This window comes from Staurois parvus, unplaced genomic scaffold (assembly GCF_062004578.1).
Source record: "Staurois parvus isolate SC_StPar_1 unplaced genomic scaffold, SC_StPar_1.0 ptg000017l, whole genome shotgun sequence".
Lineage (NCBI taxonomy): Eukaryota > Metazoa > Chordata > Amphibia > Anura > Ranidae > Staurois > Staurois parvus.
In genome coordinates this window covers 8,607,127-8,623,447 of record NW_028317813.1, presented here as the reverse complement: position 1 = coordinate 8,623,447, position 16,321 = coordinate 8,607,127, and the positions used below count along the sequence as shown (strand labels likewise).

At 40.7% G+C, this 16,321-nt stretch overlaps 1 protein-coding gene and 1 pseudogene across 1 annotated transcript in view; both read right to left on the bottom strand.

Annotated features, from left to right (window-relative positions):
- WNT10B (Wnt family member 10B) overlaps positions 1 to 16,321 on the bottom strand; it is a 77,136-nt gene that overhangs the window by 33,341 nt on the left and 27,474 nt on the right. The window contains exon 2 of the mRNA XM_089679456.1: positions 11,671 to 11,831. Coding sequence (XP_089535582.1) covers positions 11,671 to 11,753 — 83 coding nt within the window. The 5' untranslated portion in view covers positions 11,754 to 11,831. The remainder of the gene's footprint in view (positions 1 to 11,670; positions 11,832 to 16,321) is intronic.
- Positions 3,439 to 4,052, bottom strand: LOC149473285 (uncharacterized; annotated as a pseudogene).

Genomic DNA, 16,321 nt, shown 5'->3' with positions numbered 1-16,321 from the left:
AGACATCTGCATTTGCTGGCAGACACACACGTATAATGTATTTTTAACAGGTGCCAACACATAGGAGATTTTTATCTTCAGATCTGTGTGAAACGCCTGCTCTGTTAAAACATGTTCTTTGTGGATCTCAGATTTAAGATATTGCTATGCAATAATATACCTTACTATAAACAGAACACGCAATGCTTCATTCTTAGCAAACAGGGTGACAATATGTAAGTGCAGTACTTTCTCCTATTTTTTTTAGGTAAAATTCAAAGGTCAAAGTATGACTAAAGGGCTATATAGGACTAACAAATGATCCAAAAGCACATGTACATACTTGTATAAATTAGTGTCTTGTTTGCCTGTTGGCATTGTGCAGGCATTTGCAGTTAGAAATATGTATTTTCTGTCACCCAGACTTTAAGGTAAGTGTCCCTGTTTGAGCAGGGTCATCCCATGCACCTACAAAATATGCAGTATCTTCAGGAACACTATGATGTCATTGTAGCATGATCATGATAACAATCACTTATGCTGTAATAAAATCATTGGTGTACGAAGGCTGTATAGAACAGTACATTCCTCCCCTACAACTTTCTTTTCACATTTTTTTACTAGTTCTGCTTTTACTTTTCATCTTCTGTCTTCACATATATTTTCTCTGTAATTTATGAAATATTTACTACATGATCCTATCCCTCCCTTACCCATACATCACCACATACAACACCACTCATATACTGGTGGAAGGTAAATAGTTTTAAGACACTAAGGCCAAGGTGAAAGACTTTCATAAATCCCATCTTGACAGCATGCTTGAACTTTCAGGTGTTTAAGCATTTCATTGCCACAGGGACCAGTAGTTGACATGCCCAACCAACAGCCCACAGTCAGAAAGTAGACACCTGCTAAAGGTTAACAGGCTGTGATTTATGTATGTATATATGGTATCACCATAAATGTCAGAATTTAATTGCTATTGTCTATTAAGGTAGTAAGTTATTGCAAGCTTCACAATATATCTGACAAAAACCCAGGCAAAGCCAATTGCTAGTGAAGCTTGTATAAGAACTTCACAGTGTTATATAGAAGCATTTAGCAAGGTACAGAATAACTTACACTTAAGGGATAACAATACTTTGAATGATGATGGGCTAACTGCTTCCTTATGTTTACAATCCCAAAGTAGCGTCCACTACGGACCTCAGATAGGCAGGCGGACAAGTCCACAGGTTGCAGCTTGCAGTGGCCTGGAGGCTCGTCCATCCTCCTAACTGAGCTGGGAGACTGCACATGCATGACCTTATCGCCATTAACCCGTAGTGGTGAAGATGTCTACATGGAATCCCAGACAAATTACACTTACCTTCCAAACAATGCTTTATAAGAATGAATGGAGTTCTCTTTAAGGTACAAACGCAGGAAGGATAATATTGTATCGTCCTCCTATAGTTAGTTGTTCATTATAAAGTAACAGAATCTGCCTACATGTCAGCTGCCATGGTATAGACCAGCCTTTTTCAGCTAGAAGGTACATAGGACAACTTGATGGGGTAATTCTACCTGTTAAAGCTGACTTCAGGAGGGGGGTGGATACAAGACCAGTCACCCTCAAAAAGGAGAGAAAGCAGCAGTGACTGGTCTTTATTGCAAAAACACTCCTGCACAGAGGTAATGCTGGATTACTGCACAGACCTGAACGAAATACACAAAGCACACCAAGATTCTTGCAATACTTGTCCCTCCTGAATGTAGACAATATTTGCTTATCCCAGAGTTCAGATATCAGGGGCACTATATGCAGTATATGGGTAAATACGATAATAACATTGGGCTTGGGAAACTCTGATATTGATCACATGCTTCTTCAAATCTACAAAACTACTAGTGTACCTTTCAGAATAACAAAAAGACACTTTATTCCATAATAAGTGAGTTACAAATACAATGTAGCCACCCTGCCCTAAGCAGAGGTGTCTAACCATATTTACGTTTGCTTGGTGGTAGACAACCCAAGCTGATTTATAGTCTGTGCCCCCTGTACTGCTGGGACCTATGCAGCTGTGTGAGTATCTCTGCATTGTGCAAGTTCCCACTCTGTACTACAATGCTCTGTGCAGCTGCTCAAAGCTTCACACACACACAACCAGTGTGAGAGGGACACAGAGCCGCTGTCAATCACTGCTGTGGAGAAGGAAGAGAAGTGTGTCTTTTGCTTTTTGTCTCTCTCGTGTTGGCTATGTGTGCAGCCAGGGCCAAGCCAAGGGGTGGGCAGAAGGGGCAGGAGCCCCAGGCGCAGCAGTTGAATGGGTAAGTTGGGTGGTTCCACTACCAAACTGCTGCTAAAGTCTGACTCTGTGATGTCTAATATTTCATCAGGGCAGACTTTAGCAGCACAGCACCTCGCAGAGTGACAGCAGAGTGCTGCATGCTTGGATGCTCTCTGTGCCCCTGAACTCGGCAAATGAAGAACTACAGTCATGTGGAGTGTTCTTTGCTCCACAGGTGAAGGTCCCTGCCTGCTGCATTGCCATGATGTCAATCCCAAGCCAGGAAGAGACAGCATCACCGTGCAGGGTGGATGTAAGGTAGGTACTAAACATACTAAACACACCTTGCCTAGAACACGTATATATACTCTGTATATACATATATATATATATATATATATATACATACACACATTACTGCTGGTTTAATAGAGGCCTTTTTCCTCTTTGGGTACAAGTTTCAGCCTCATTTGTGGATCATGTGACCCAAGCTGTTTTTGCAGTGTGTATTTTTGAAGCTTTGAGGAATACTTCTAAAACATAGATGTTGATTTACCACAACTGGAGAGTGCAAAATCTGGTGCAGCTGCACATGGCAGCCAATCAGTTTCTAACTCTAGCTTGTTCAATTAGGCTTTGAAAAAAATAAATAAATAAATAACTGGAAGCTGGTTGATTTCTATGCAGAACTGCACTAGATTCTGGACTCTCCAGTTTTTGTAAATCAACCCCATAGCGTTCCTATGCATGTTTAGAAGGTCAATAATAAAAAAAAAAACCCTAGTAGAAGTGTATTGGGACTGATACAATTCAAAGCAATTGGTGGGTGTTAGAAATTCTGTATACGGCCCTACAGAACAGACAGTGCGCAGTCCACATGTGCTTTTCTGCTTCACTGGAAACTATAAACGTTATTTTCAGAGAAAAGACATAGAGTTTTACCATAGGAGCAGCTACAAACTTATAAACACTGCCATCTACTGGTTGAAGAATATATCTCTACTGAATACTGATGTAGTGTTGTACAGAATACATAAGCACTGTATTCCAACACCCCCACTCAACAACTACTCCGTATATATTAGTCCCATTTCAGATGTCATTTCTATAAATGTGTTTCTTGTAAGCGGTTTTGTCAATGCATGTGCAATTATGTTATTAGTTTCACAATACATAAGAACAATTACACTTTGTTCAACCAGATCATCAATGTAATGGTGTCTGATGTCAATATGCTCTGTTCTTGCATTGATCTTCTCATTGGTGGCAAGTTTAATACATCCTTGATTGTCCTCATATAAAATTTTAGGGTGGGACATTGGCTCTCCAAGATCTTCAAGCAATTGACGTAACCACACAGCTGCTTGACTGGCATAGGCAGCAGCAATGTATTCTACCTCTACTGAGATCTGATTCTTGCTGGACCAAGATAAAGGTCTGTTTTCTAATTTGAACAAGTAACCACTAGTGGATTTGCAAGTGCTTAGGTCACCTGCCCAATCAAAGTCCACATATCCTACGAGGTTCAAATCACCTACTGCAGACAGCTTCAGACCTAAGTCTTTTGTTTGAGATATCTCATGATTCTCTTGATTGATGTCCAGTCTCTATGACGTGGTTCACTCACACATCTACAAAGAAGCAACATTGCAGCTGTGAAGTCTGGACATGTAGTGGCTGCAATATATGGCAATGCCCTCAATGCTTGTCTGTACTGATCATTACTAGGAACAAGATCCTCATCCCCTTTTGTTTTTAGATATGCATGGGAGTACTTGCTTCTTTGGCTTCAGTCATGCCAAACTGCTGAAGCACTGCTTCAATTTTAGATTTCTGGAAGCTGCCATCTTCCTTACACTGTACATTTATTCCTAGGTAATATGTCATATCCCCAAGATGTTTAGTCTCAAAATGCTGGTTAAGCACTGCAGTCAACTTTGCAACTTTCTCATCCTTTTTGTGAGCATTAATCAAGTCATCCACATAGAGTAAAAAAACCCATATGTTTAGAATCTACACATTTTGAGTATAGACATGGGTCAGCTCTGCTTCGTATGAATCCTTCATCTAGCAAGACTTTGTTTATTTTTAAATTCTATGTTTAAGCTGATTGCTTGAATCCTTAAGGAAATTTCTGCAACTTGCACAACTTGCTCTTCTCCATTTTTCATGTATCCTTCTGGCTGTGTCATTTATATTTCCTCTTCGATATCACTATTAAGAAAGGCTATTGTGATATCATGGTGCTTTACAACCATTTTCCGAGAACCCTCCACTATTAACAGTGTTCTGAAAGTACTTTGTCTTGCAACTGGAGCAAAAATAGCATCATAATCCTCTCCCTTTTGCCACTAACCGTGCTTTGTACCTATAGACCTTGCCTTCAGTAGCTACCATGTGGTGGCTCTGAAAGTGTCCATGTCTGCAGTTCACAAAGAGATGTCATCTCTTCATCAGCAGATCTGATGCACTTTTGTTTCTCATGGGTTGGAATTCTTTGCATCTCATCCCATGAATCTGGCTCTGGGTTTAATTCTACATGAGCAACATAGGACAGGCGTTTGGCTGGAATGCCTTTATTACTGCACTTCTGGTAGATATCCTGCTTGAAACCTCTTGTAGCCTGGTTTCTTCTATTACAGTATTTGGATTGTTTGTGTTCATTTCTATTTCCTGTGTCACTCTGTTGGTTATCATCATGTGACACTGATGTGCAATTGCCCTCAGTTTGAAGCATTTGTGTTAGTTCATGAAATTTTAAACACACTGAAGTTTTATCTGTAATTTTAGCCTTTGGAAGTAAGATATCCCCTTTTGTGACGGCACAACTGTCACCTTGGAAGGTCAGTACATTGCCTTGTTTTGTGAAATTCCTAATTGACAAAAGATTAGTTTTAAGAGCAGGGACATACAGGGCATTTTTCAGTTATCTTTCTGGTGACACTCTGGGAAATAGGACAGTAAAGAAAACTCCTATTCCTTCTGATTCCATTATTTGCCCATTAGCTGGGGTTTTTTTTTCTGTTTTACTCTGGTCGAGGTGAATAAAGAAACTTCTGTCATTTGTTATGTGACTCATAGCTTCTGAATCAACACACCATTTCTGCAAATATGAGGTGCAGCTTTTGGATTAAAAAACATATTCATTATTTGAAGAAAAATTTGTTTCTTCCTTCACACTTTTGGTCTTTTGCAGTTTAGTTTGTTTTTGCCTTCTAGCTATCCAGATTCTGCCTTCTGCTTTTAAATGGCCATGTTTCTTTCACACAAAGCATTCACATGTTTCTTGTTGCATTTTACTGTTTTTGTTCCTATTTTTTGTCTTTAAAGCAGACTCTGCGATAGCAGCACTTTCACTATTAATGCTTTCTGTTTTACTCTTATATTCATTCATAAGCTTGCACTTAACATATTCCAATGTCAGTTCATTATCTTAACGTGCATCAAGTGCTGTGGCAAGCGTTTCTTAACTTTCTGGTAAACGACTAAGTAATAGTGCTGCGACATGAAAATCTATTAGAGATTCTTTTATTTCTTTTCCTATACCTCTCAGGTATTTCCAAGGTGTGCCTTATGTAATCCTGGCCTCTCATCAGCTTGGATTGGTATAGCTTTCTGATCAAATACAGTTTATTGGTGATTAGCTCTTTTATGCATCTTTTGTAATCCTTCCCACATTTATTTAGTAGTTTTACACTTACATATATGTATGATTTGATCATCTTCTATGGTAAGAGAGATTGTGCTCTGAGCTTTTTGATATTTCTCTATCCACTCATTTGAAGGGTGTTCTGGCCTGTCTTCATTTATACATTTTCACGTACCTCCTCTTATTAGCAGCATTTTCATCTTGAATTTCCAAGACTGGTAGTTCTGGATTGTCAGATTTGCAAATGAAAGCTTTGCTGCAGCTGTGCTACTGGCCATTTTCTTTTATTCTGTTGCAGTCTTCTTTTTGTTGCTGTATCTTGCACTTTTTTTCTGTAGCAGGCTATGACTGGGCTTCTTATGCTTCTGGGTCCATAACCTGTTAAAGATTTTGTATATAGCCCTACATAACAGACAGTGCACAGTCCACATGTGCTTCACTGCAACAAGGAAACAAAAAACTTTATTTTCAGAGAAAAGACATGCATCTACCAACTTATATACACTGCCCTCTACTGGTTGAAGAATATATATCTACTGAATACTGATGTTGTTGCACAGAATACATGAGCACTGTATTCCAACAGTGGGGCTATAGTAGAACTAGAGAAATTCAAAGTTATAAAATAAATGGATTCATCGATTATGGACTTTGGAACCTGATAGATTAAATGTTGATTTGGATGTAAATTGCTTCATTACAAACAACTGAGAAAATTAGATGAAATTGTATATGTATTTTAGGATAAATAAAAATGTCTTTAAGGTTACAAGATTGGTTCTATTGACATTATGTATTATGCATTTGCACTATGTTATTATGTATGATTTTATAGGCTTAGCTATAGTAATTTATCATAGCTTGTGTTTCATATTGTTCCCGGTAATAATGTGTTCCTATTAATGGCCTGGATAGTAATTGTATTGTATACCAAATTATGGGCATAACAAATGCACTTTAAAAGGTATTTCCACTTTTGCAATCAAATTGAGAAAATCCCACTATATGTTTGCTGTGTTCCAATTCACGCACCATTCATACAGTCATGCTATCTGAATAAGTATGTTACAACTATACACTGGCTGCAAAAGCAAAAATACATTTTGAAACTGAAGAGAAACGTCACACTAACCAGCTCTTAATAATGGCCTATTAATTGAAACACGTAAGGTGGAGTTTGGAGGAGTGACATCACAAGCGGATACAGGCTATGCATGCTGTTCATCTGATATCATTTTATATGTGCTTTGATGAGTAAATTTAATTTATCTGCACAGAACAGACCAAGTGCTTTCCTCTATTTTGCCCTATGGTAAATATACTGTATATAGGTAGCTACCTGGCGATGTGCCTATGTGAACCTGCCTATGCCTATGTGAAAAGCTAAATAGCAGTGAAAGAGATCTCTGGCTTGGCTGGTTGATGCTGGATCTTGATGCTACATACCAGCATATGATATGTGACCCTCTCTCTTTGTTGGTTCATACAATATGGTCTCTGTCTGTGGGTGGATTCACTGAGGATTACTAATATTGCAATAAAGGGTGGAGGTTTAAAAGTCAGCCTGGAGGAAGAAGTTATCTTGTGATCTCATCTTTGGTTTTTGGACTTTGGGAGTATATTGTTATATTCCTGTCTTATTCCTTTTGATTAATGACCTGTGCAAAGTTTTTAGACATGATTTATTTTATCTAGGCACCGCTAATTCTTTGTAAATATTTATAAAATGTATTGGGTATAAACCGTTTCCTAGCAGGCTGCTGTTCTTTGTTATGTACACTATATTGCCAAAAGTATTGGGACACCCTTCCAAATCATTGGATTCAGGTGTTCCAATAACCTCCATGGCCACAAGTGTATAAAATCAAGCACCTAGGCATGGAGACTGCTTCTACAAACTTTTGTAAAATAATGGGTCACTCTCAGGAGTTCAGTGAACTCAAGCGTGGAACCGTGATAGGTTGCCAACTGTGCAATAAGTCCATCCATGAAATTTCCTTTCTACTAAGTATTCCACGGTCAACTGTTAGTGGTATTATAACAAAGTGGAAGAAACTTGGAACAACAGCTACTCAGCCACAAAGTGGTAGGCCACGTAAAATAACAGAGCAGGGTCAGCTCATACTGAAGCACACAGTATGCACAAGTCGCCAACTGTCTGCAGAGTCAATAGCTAAAGACCTTCAAACTTCATGTGGCCTTCAGATTAGCACAACAACAGTGAGTAGAGAGCTTCATGAGATGGGTTTCCATAGCCGAGCAGCTGCATCCAAGCCTTACATCACCAAGTGCAATGCAAAGCATCAGCTGCAGTGGTGTAAAGCACGCCGCCACTGGACTCTAGAGCAGTGGAGATGTGTTCTCTGGAGTGACAAATCATGCTTCTCTGTCTGGCAATCCGCTGGCCATGTCTAGGTTTGGCAGTTGCCAGGAGAACGGTACTTGCCTGACTGCATTGTGCCAAGTGTAAAGTTTGGTGGTGTGGGATTGTTTTTCAGGGGTTGGACTTGGCCCCTGAGTTTCAGTGAAGGGAACTCTTAAGGCGTCAACATACCAAGACATTTTGGACAATTTGATGCTCCCAATTTTGTGGGTACAGTTTGGGGATGGCCCCTTCCTGTTCCAACATGACTGAGCACCAGTGCACAAATCAAGGTCCATAAAGATGTGGATGAGTGAGTTTACTGGTTTACACAAAGTCCTGACCACAATCCGACAGAATACCTTTGGGATGAATTAGAGCGGAGACTGTGAGCCAGGCCTCCTCATCCTACATCAGTGCCTGACCTCACAAATGCTCTTCTGGAAGAATGGTCAAACATTCCCATAGATACACTCCTAAACCTTGTGGACAGCCTTCCCAGAAGAGTTGAAGCTGTTATAGCTGCAAAGGGTGGACCAACTCAATATTGTGCCCTGCAGACTAAGAATGGGATGCCATTAAATTTCATGTGCGTGTAAAGGCAGGCGTCCCAATACTTTTGCCAATATAGTGTATCTATAAAGAAGTGCAGAGATTTTTACATTTCATATGGATACTTCTAAATACATACAAACTCAGGTTTTATGCAAACACCTGCTTCAAAAACACATCACGTAAATGACAAAATAAGACATTTACAATTAGGAGTTATTCTAAGTTATAGTTAAACCTTAAAGTCATGTGCAGATTTTACATTTTTACATGCTCTTTTGCCATATCGTTGAAGTGAATGTAGAAATTTCTAGATTAGCAATTAAAGGCAGGAGAGATTAGCCACTGCAATCATGCTGTCTCACTGCTTAAGACCTTGTACCCACATAGTTTGGTGACCTGCGTTTTGCTGCACTGAAAGAACGCAGGTCACTGCTAGGACAAACATAAAACAATTGTTATTCACATTGCAATGCAGTTTGGAGGTATGATGCAATGAGCTGCGATTAAAATACAGACATTCTACATTTTATCACAGCGTACAGGACAGGATCACATGAATAAATGACGTGTCACTTTGTGACACAAAAAAAAAAAGAAAAAAGGGAACAGTGTGATGCACTGAAACACACATCACTCCACCCCAGGGGCGGACTGACCATTCGAGGACTCGGGCAATGCCCGAGGGCCCGGGATCAGTAGGGGGCTCCGTGAGATGCCCCTGCACCTTTAATTGGCTTTTTCATAGGCTTTTTTGGGTGTGGACGATGACACAGGGGCCCCATGATCCTCTATTGCCCGGGGGCCCCATGAGTTGTCCGCCCCTGCTCCACCCCCTACAACTGGTTTACTGCAGTTAGAACAGACATCTTCTAAACACTACGGCAGTGTGAATGGGCACTAAAGGTTAAATACACTAATCTGTTTACTAAATTTTCCATTTGCTGGCATCACATGTGCTATAGCTTTCCATAGACTGAGGCCATGTCCCAAGCCTAGATATGTCTGGAATATGAGCCCACAAAAATCTATGCAAATTTACTGCACTGGTGCAGCCAGGATTTAAACAAATACTTGAGACCAGAGACATGACTGTCAGGTAAGTATGCATCTTGATGATGGGGGGGGGGGGGGGGATTCACTCAGCAGGAGGGCTGGGGGGGGGGCAAATGATTAGTCTACTTATCCCTTAATAACTGTTAAAATAATATTTCAGCCAAAAAATTGGCATATTGGCTTCAATTAGTCAGATGACACATAACAGTCTGTTTATAAAAAAAATAACAGTGTGAATGTCTTAGAATTCGCACTGCCATTGCAAATAATTTGCGTAATATGTCAAATATGTTTATTTTTTCTGTTGGTCAGCTCCATCTAGTGCCCATAATGCAGTATTCATTATTCATACTGCATTCAGGAAAATACCATATTATGGCTACCAGATGGAACCAAAGATCGTAGGAAATAAACATATTAGACACATTATGGGTAATATTTGTGACAGCTGTGCAAATGACATTCACACAGCAAACATTTTATAAATAGTTCCCCTAGACTTGAACAGTGAGATTGTGCAAAAGCCAAAAGCAGAGTCTGCATATGAATTAGACAAATGTAGCAGACTCCTTGTACAAGAGGATTCAGAAGGAATCACACGTTCAGCAGTCGGTCCTTCCTCTCTCTCCCCTATTTGTAAAACCTGGGCATTCTGCCAAGTTCATGACTCATCCACTACACAGAAAAGAATGCTGGGGAGGGGAGAAAGCAGGAAGTGAAGGGAAGAACAGAGAGACACAAGGCTGGAGAAAAGACAGGGACACGTGGAGCCCGTCCAAGCAGAGGAGGAGGCACTACAGCACTCAGCGCGGATAGAGGGACCCTGCTGTGTGTTCAGAGTCTGGTGAGCTGTCCCACTGGAGAGAGTAAGACACACCATTTACACTTTGCATATAGACTGGGACATCCGCACCCCACTGCTGGGATCTCACCCATCCGGGGCCCTGTGCAAGCCACCAATCCCCCTGCCTTAGGGTTGGATCTATTGAGCGCAGGACCCATAATATATTCCAGCTTGTCCCAAGGGGCAGTGCTACACAAATATGGCTGCCTGGTTTACATCTATTACTAAAAGACATACAAACATTGTTTCTTGAACTTCAACCCCTTTTGATAAGATTATTCCATTCAATCTGATCTCTTTAATTAGTTTCTAAAGATTCATTGAAATGACAATACATTCCTATTTTATATCACATTGTTTTATACATGAAACCTAGAAAGTGACAGTAGAGCTTAGGAACTCAGGAACTTAATATGTACAGTCTGCAGGAAAGAAGGAAAAGGGGAGACATGATTGAAACCTTTAAATATACTAAGGGGGTGGATAAGATTCAAGAGGGCAGTATTTTCAATATGAAACCAAGATCAAGAACATGGGGACATGACCTCAAACTGACAGGAGGAAAGTTCAAAACTAATCTTAGAAAGTATTTTTTACTGAAATGGTAGTTGATGCTTGGAATAGACTTCCAGCACAGGTAGTGAGTCAGTCAACAGTAAGTGGCTTCAAACATGCTTAGGATAAACATGGATCAATATTCAGACACAAAAAGTTAACAAACAAACACATCAATGAATATAAAACAAAACATAAAACATTTACAAAAACGTATAAAAAAAATGGGCAGACTCAATGGACCACTTGGTCATTCTCTGTCCCACTTTTCTATGTTTCTATGGGGACTACAGAAACATATAGATTTAAATTCAAAACAGGAACAATTGGGAGCTGTGCTACTGTGTTACTATACTGATATGTGACTGATGTCACATAGAATTGGTGGTTATTTTACCGGCTGCAGAGCCATATGGCGATGGTAAGAATCCAGGGCCAGGTTTCTGTGTGAGTGTCCCAGGCCATCCTCTGACCTTTCATTGGACAGCTGTGTCAGATGGTAAGGCTCCTTCTTCATCTCCTGGCCCAGGAGCTCCCTCTTTCGTAGCCTTGCTGAGTCTGTTGAAGACAAGAATACAAAGTAAAACATATGGAGCTTTGCTTGGACCTTCCAGAGTTAACTTCTCATATGCGATACATTTGTATTGCTGAGAAATCATTCAAATTCTAGAAGAACTAGCTGTAGGAAATGTCATTGGCAAGGCAACAATTTTACTTTATACTTAGCAGATAGGACATTGACAACTCATCATTTTAAATCTTGGATAATGGGCTTTTATTTGAAATAAAACATTTTCAGAACAAATTAAATTTCTTTACCAAGTAGATTAGCTTCTGTCAAACAAGCTATATAAACATTAAGGTGTATAAAAAAGCCCAGACTTTCTCTCTTTCTCAAAAGAGAAGGGATATCCTCATTGAGGGCCTTTCACCAGAATAGGCTTACCCCTTGGAAAACGGGTATCATGGCAAGTCAAAAATGTTGAATTTTCCTATCAAATTCTGTATCAGAGAACCAGGACCTAGGAGTAAGCAAATCCCCCCAGTGGGGACAAAGACCACAATAAAAATCTGACAGAGGTTCTAGCCCTTCTACTATCTACCCAAAACAGCAAAAAAAATTGGTATTCCATACACTTTATTATGATAATACAGCAAGGAATTCCATTTAGCAACTTGCAACAATAAACCGTACTTCAGTTATCAAGAGTTTAAAACTGTCTGATGGGTATGTAATGTGTACATTACCTTTGCCTTGATTATAATAATAATATTTATATCTAGTATTATTGATATTTACATATTTTTATCCAGTTCTCCTCCCTAACCCTGAATGACCCACATTCTTAAAATGTACAATCCCTGAAAACGTTTCCAACATACGAGAAGTACATAGATCAGTTTGCCTCATTTACATATGACAACACACCCACACAATGCATGACTCTGGAATAATACGTATTCACATCAGACAGAAGTGCTTGTGTAGCCAAAATGTTTTTCATTTTGGATAGAAGGAGGAAGGGTTAGGTTCAGCACTGTGGATTAATGGTTAGTGCTTCTAGCACAGGGATCAGTGGTTTGAATCCCAGCCAGGACACTATGTTCATAGAGTTTGCATGTTTCCTTGTACTTGCATGGGGTATCTGCCCACACTCCAAAATCATGCTGGTAGACTAACTGACACATATCTAATATGGCTCTAGCAGTGTGTATGTCAGATTGGGACTTTGGATTGTAAACTGATGAGGCCAGGGACCAATGTGAGTGCATAGTATATAAACTGTTGTGTGCTATATAAATCACTGTAATAAATAAACCCATATTAGGTTCATATTGTTGTTGGTGTCTCCATTGGAGACATTCACCCCTTTTACATGTCTTGGTGACCATTATCACTGAGACAAAAAGTAATAGAAAATCCATTTTATACTTTGCTTGGAACAAAAAAGGAAACTTTAATCCTAAAAAATACTTTTTGGGTCAGATATTGACCGTTTTTCTATTTAGGTCTAAATAAGCATGTACCATCAAGGGGACAATTCTGACACTTGTGATCTTGTTCCAGAGATCATTAACTTCTTAAAGGTCTTAAATAAGACCTTCGTACAGTGTGCACTCACCTGACCCTCTGTGGAAATTCAATTTGATTCTCTGAGCTCTTACTCTGTGAGGCATGTGTTGGTGATGATGCCTGCTTTGTCCTGTAGGGAATTCTTTTTGGTCTTACATAAGGAGAAGGTGGTGTTGAGGCCTAGAGCCTCTTTCCTTCCCAGGACATTGTGCTTCCAACCCTCTGTGCAGTTCCACTGCATGGGAAGCAGATTTCCTTTCATTGTCTGGATGTAGTTCATGCTGTGCATGTTTAGCTTGCAGCCACTTCTTTCATTAGAAGGCTGACTTTTTTTTCTTCCTAATGGTCTCTCAATGTAGTTCACTGGGGGACACAGGTTCCATCCCTCTGTGTCAATGATATTACTCTTGACACTGCATTGCTACAAAATTGAGGCATAATGGGAGTGGGAGAGGCTAGTCCCTGTTATTTTATTTTTTTTTACTTGCCAGTGTCCAAATCCTCCTGTAGGCAGCAATGTAGCCCAATAATCTCTGAACCCTGAAATGAGCTCCAAGAAAAGGATTTCACGGTACAAACAAAAAATCCAATTTTTCAAGTGATGGAGTCAGCCTGTCATTGCTTTGTACAGGCTGAGCGGCTGCTGCAATTCGCAGGCACCTGTCATTAGAGCCGCAAGAATACACTGATTCTTGATGCTAGCATCCAATGTTTGCAGGTAATCGTCTCTTTGAAGGAGGCCTAATAGTACATAAAAGGTGGTTCATTTTTCTGGATTCCTACAGAAAAAAAACAGATTGCTCAGCCTTCAAATTCAAGTACAACTCCAAACAAACGTTTGTTTCCTAGTTTTAGTTTGGTTTGGTTTGGATAGTTTTGGTTTGAGTTAGCACTGCTGTCTTATTTTTATTGCTCTCTGTTTTTAGGAAAAGTTCCCACTGTCAGCAGCTGATTTAATTACTGAGTATGCAGCTTTTTGCCTATGTTCCAGTTTATTGGCTGGTTCACACCAGTCCAGATGCGTTCCAGATAAATTTCTGCATGTGCAGAAATGTGTTTTGGACGAGTTCTGGTGTGTTTTTGATGCAGTCCTGTGTGTTTTTGAGCTTTCTGGTTCATTTTTTCCCCTCTTTTTGTTTTATTTAAATAGGAACATGTGCATTCCAGTGTGTTCTTGGTGCATACCAGTGCATTCTGGTGCATTTTTTTATGCGTTTTACCACTTTCCAGTACAGTGCAGTAAAAATGCAGCATGTTCTACTTTTTATTCTTCAACCGGAACGCACTGGAACTGCAAGCACTGATGTGAACTATGACATTGACAACCATATAACCTACTTTCTGTGCATTTTAGATGCAGAAAAAAGCACACTGAAATGCATGTACTGTGAATTGGCCCATAGATGGTGCAGTGACTGCTAACCCAGGTTTCTTAATTTAGGTTGGCTTTTCTCTTAGAGCATCCTATGGAGGCACCTCTGCATGGAGGGACTGGAGTTGTGTTGCATGCAGGGGCTGGAGTTGTGTTGTTTGCAGGGACTGGAGTTGTGTTTCATGCAGGGACTAGAGTTGTGTTGCATGCAGGAACTGGATTTGTGTTGCATGCAGGGACTGAAGTTGTGTTGTTTGCAGGGACTGGAATTGTGTTGTATACAGGGACTAAAATTGTGTTGCATGCAGGGACTGGATTTGTGTTGCATGCAGGGTCTGGAGTTGTGTTGCATGCAGGGACTGGATTTGTGTTGCATGCAGGGTCTGGAGTTGTGTTGCATGCAGGGACTGGATTTGTGTTGCATGCAGGGTCTGGAGTTGTGTTGTATGCAGGGGCTGGAGTTGTGTTGCATGCAGGGTCTGGAGTTGTGTTGCATGCAGGGACTGGATTCGTGTTGCATGCAGGGTCTGAATTTGTGTTGCATGCAGGGACTGGATTTGTGTTGCATGCAGGGTCTGGAGTTGTGTTGCATGCAGGGACTGGATTTGTGTTGCATGCAGGGTCTGGAGTTGTGTTGTATGCAGGGGCTGGAGTTGTGTTGCATGCAGGGTCTGGAGTTGTGTTGCATGCAGGAACTGGAGTTGTGTTGCATGAAGGGACTATAGTAGTATTTCATACAGGCACTAGAGTTGTGTTTCATGAAGGGGCTGGAGTTGTGTTGTATGCAGAGACTAGAGTTGTGTTTCATGCAGGGACTAGAGTTGTGTTTCATGAAGGGACTAGCGTTGTGTTTCATGAAGGGACTGAAGTTGTGTTGTATGCAGGGATTAGAGTTGTGTTTCATGCAGGCACTAGAGTTGTGTTTCATGAAGGGGCTGGAGTTGTGTTTCATGAAGGGGCTGGAGTTGTGTTTCATGCAGGGACTAGAGCTGTGTTTCATGAAGATGTTGGAGTTGTGTTGTATGCAGGGACTAGAGTTGTGTTGCATGCAGGAACTGGATTTGTGTTGCATGCAGGGACTGGAGTTGTGTTGTTTGCAGGGACTGGAGTTGTGTTGCATGCAGGGACTGGAGTTGTGTTGTTTGCAGGGACTGGAGTTGTGTTGCATGCAGGGACTGGATCTGTGTTGCATGCAGCGACTGGAGCTCTGTTGCATGCAGGAACTGGATTTGTGTTGCATGCAGGGACTGGAGTTGTGTTGCATGCAGGAACTGGATTTGTGTTGCATGCAGGGACTGGAGTTGTGTTGTTTGCAGGGTCTGGAGTTGTGTTGCATGCAGGCACTAGCGTTGTTTTGCATGCAGGGACTGGGTCTGTGCTGCATGCAGGAACTGGATTTGTGTTACATGCAGGGTCTGGAGTTGTGTTGCATGCAGGGTCTGGAGTTGTATTGCATGCAGGAACTAGAGTTGTGTTGTTTGCAGGGACTGGATCAGTGTTGCATGCAGGGTCTGGATTTGTGTTGCATGCAGGAACTGGAGTTGTGTTGTTTGCAGGGACTGGAGTTGTGTTGCATGCAGGGGCTGGATTTGTGTTACATGC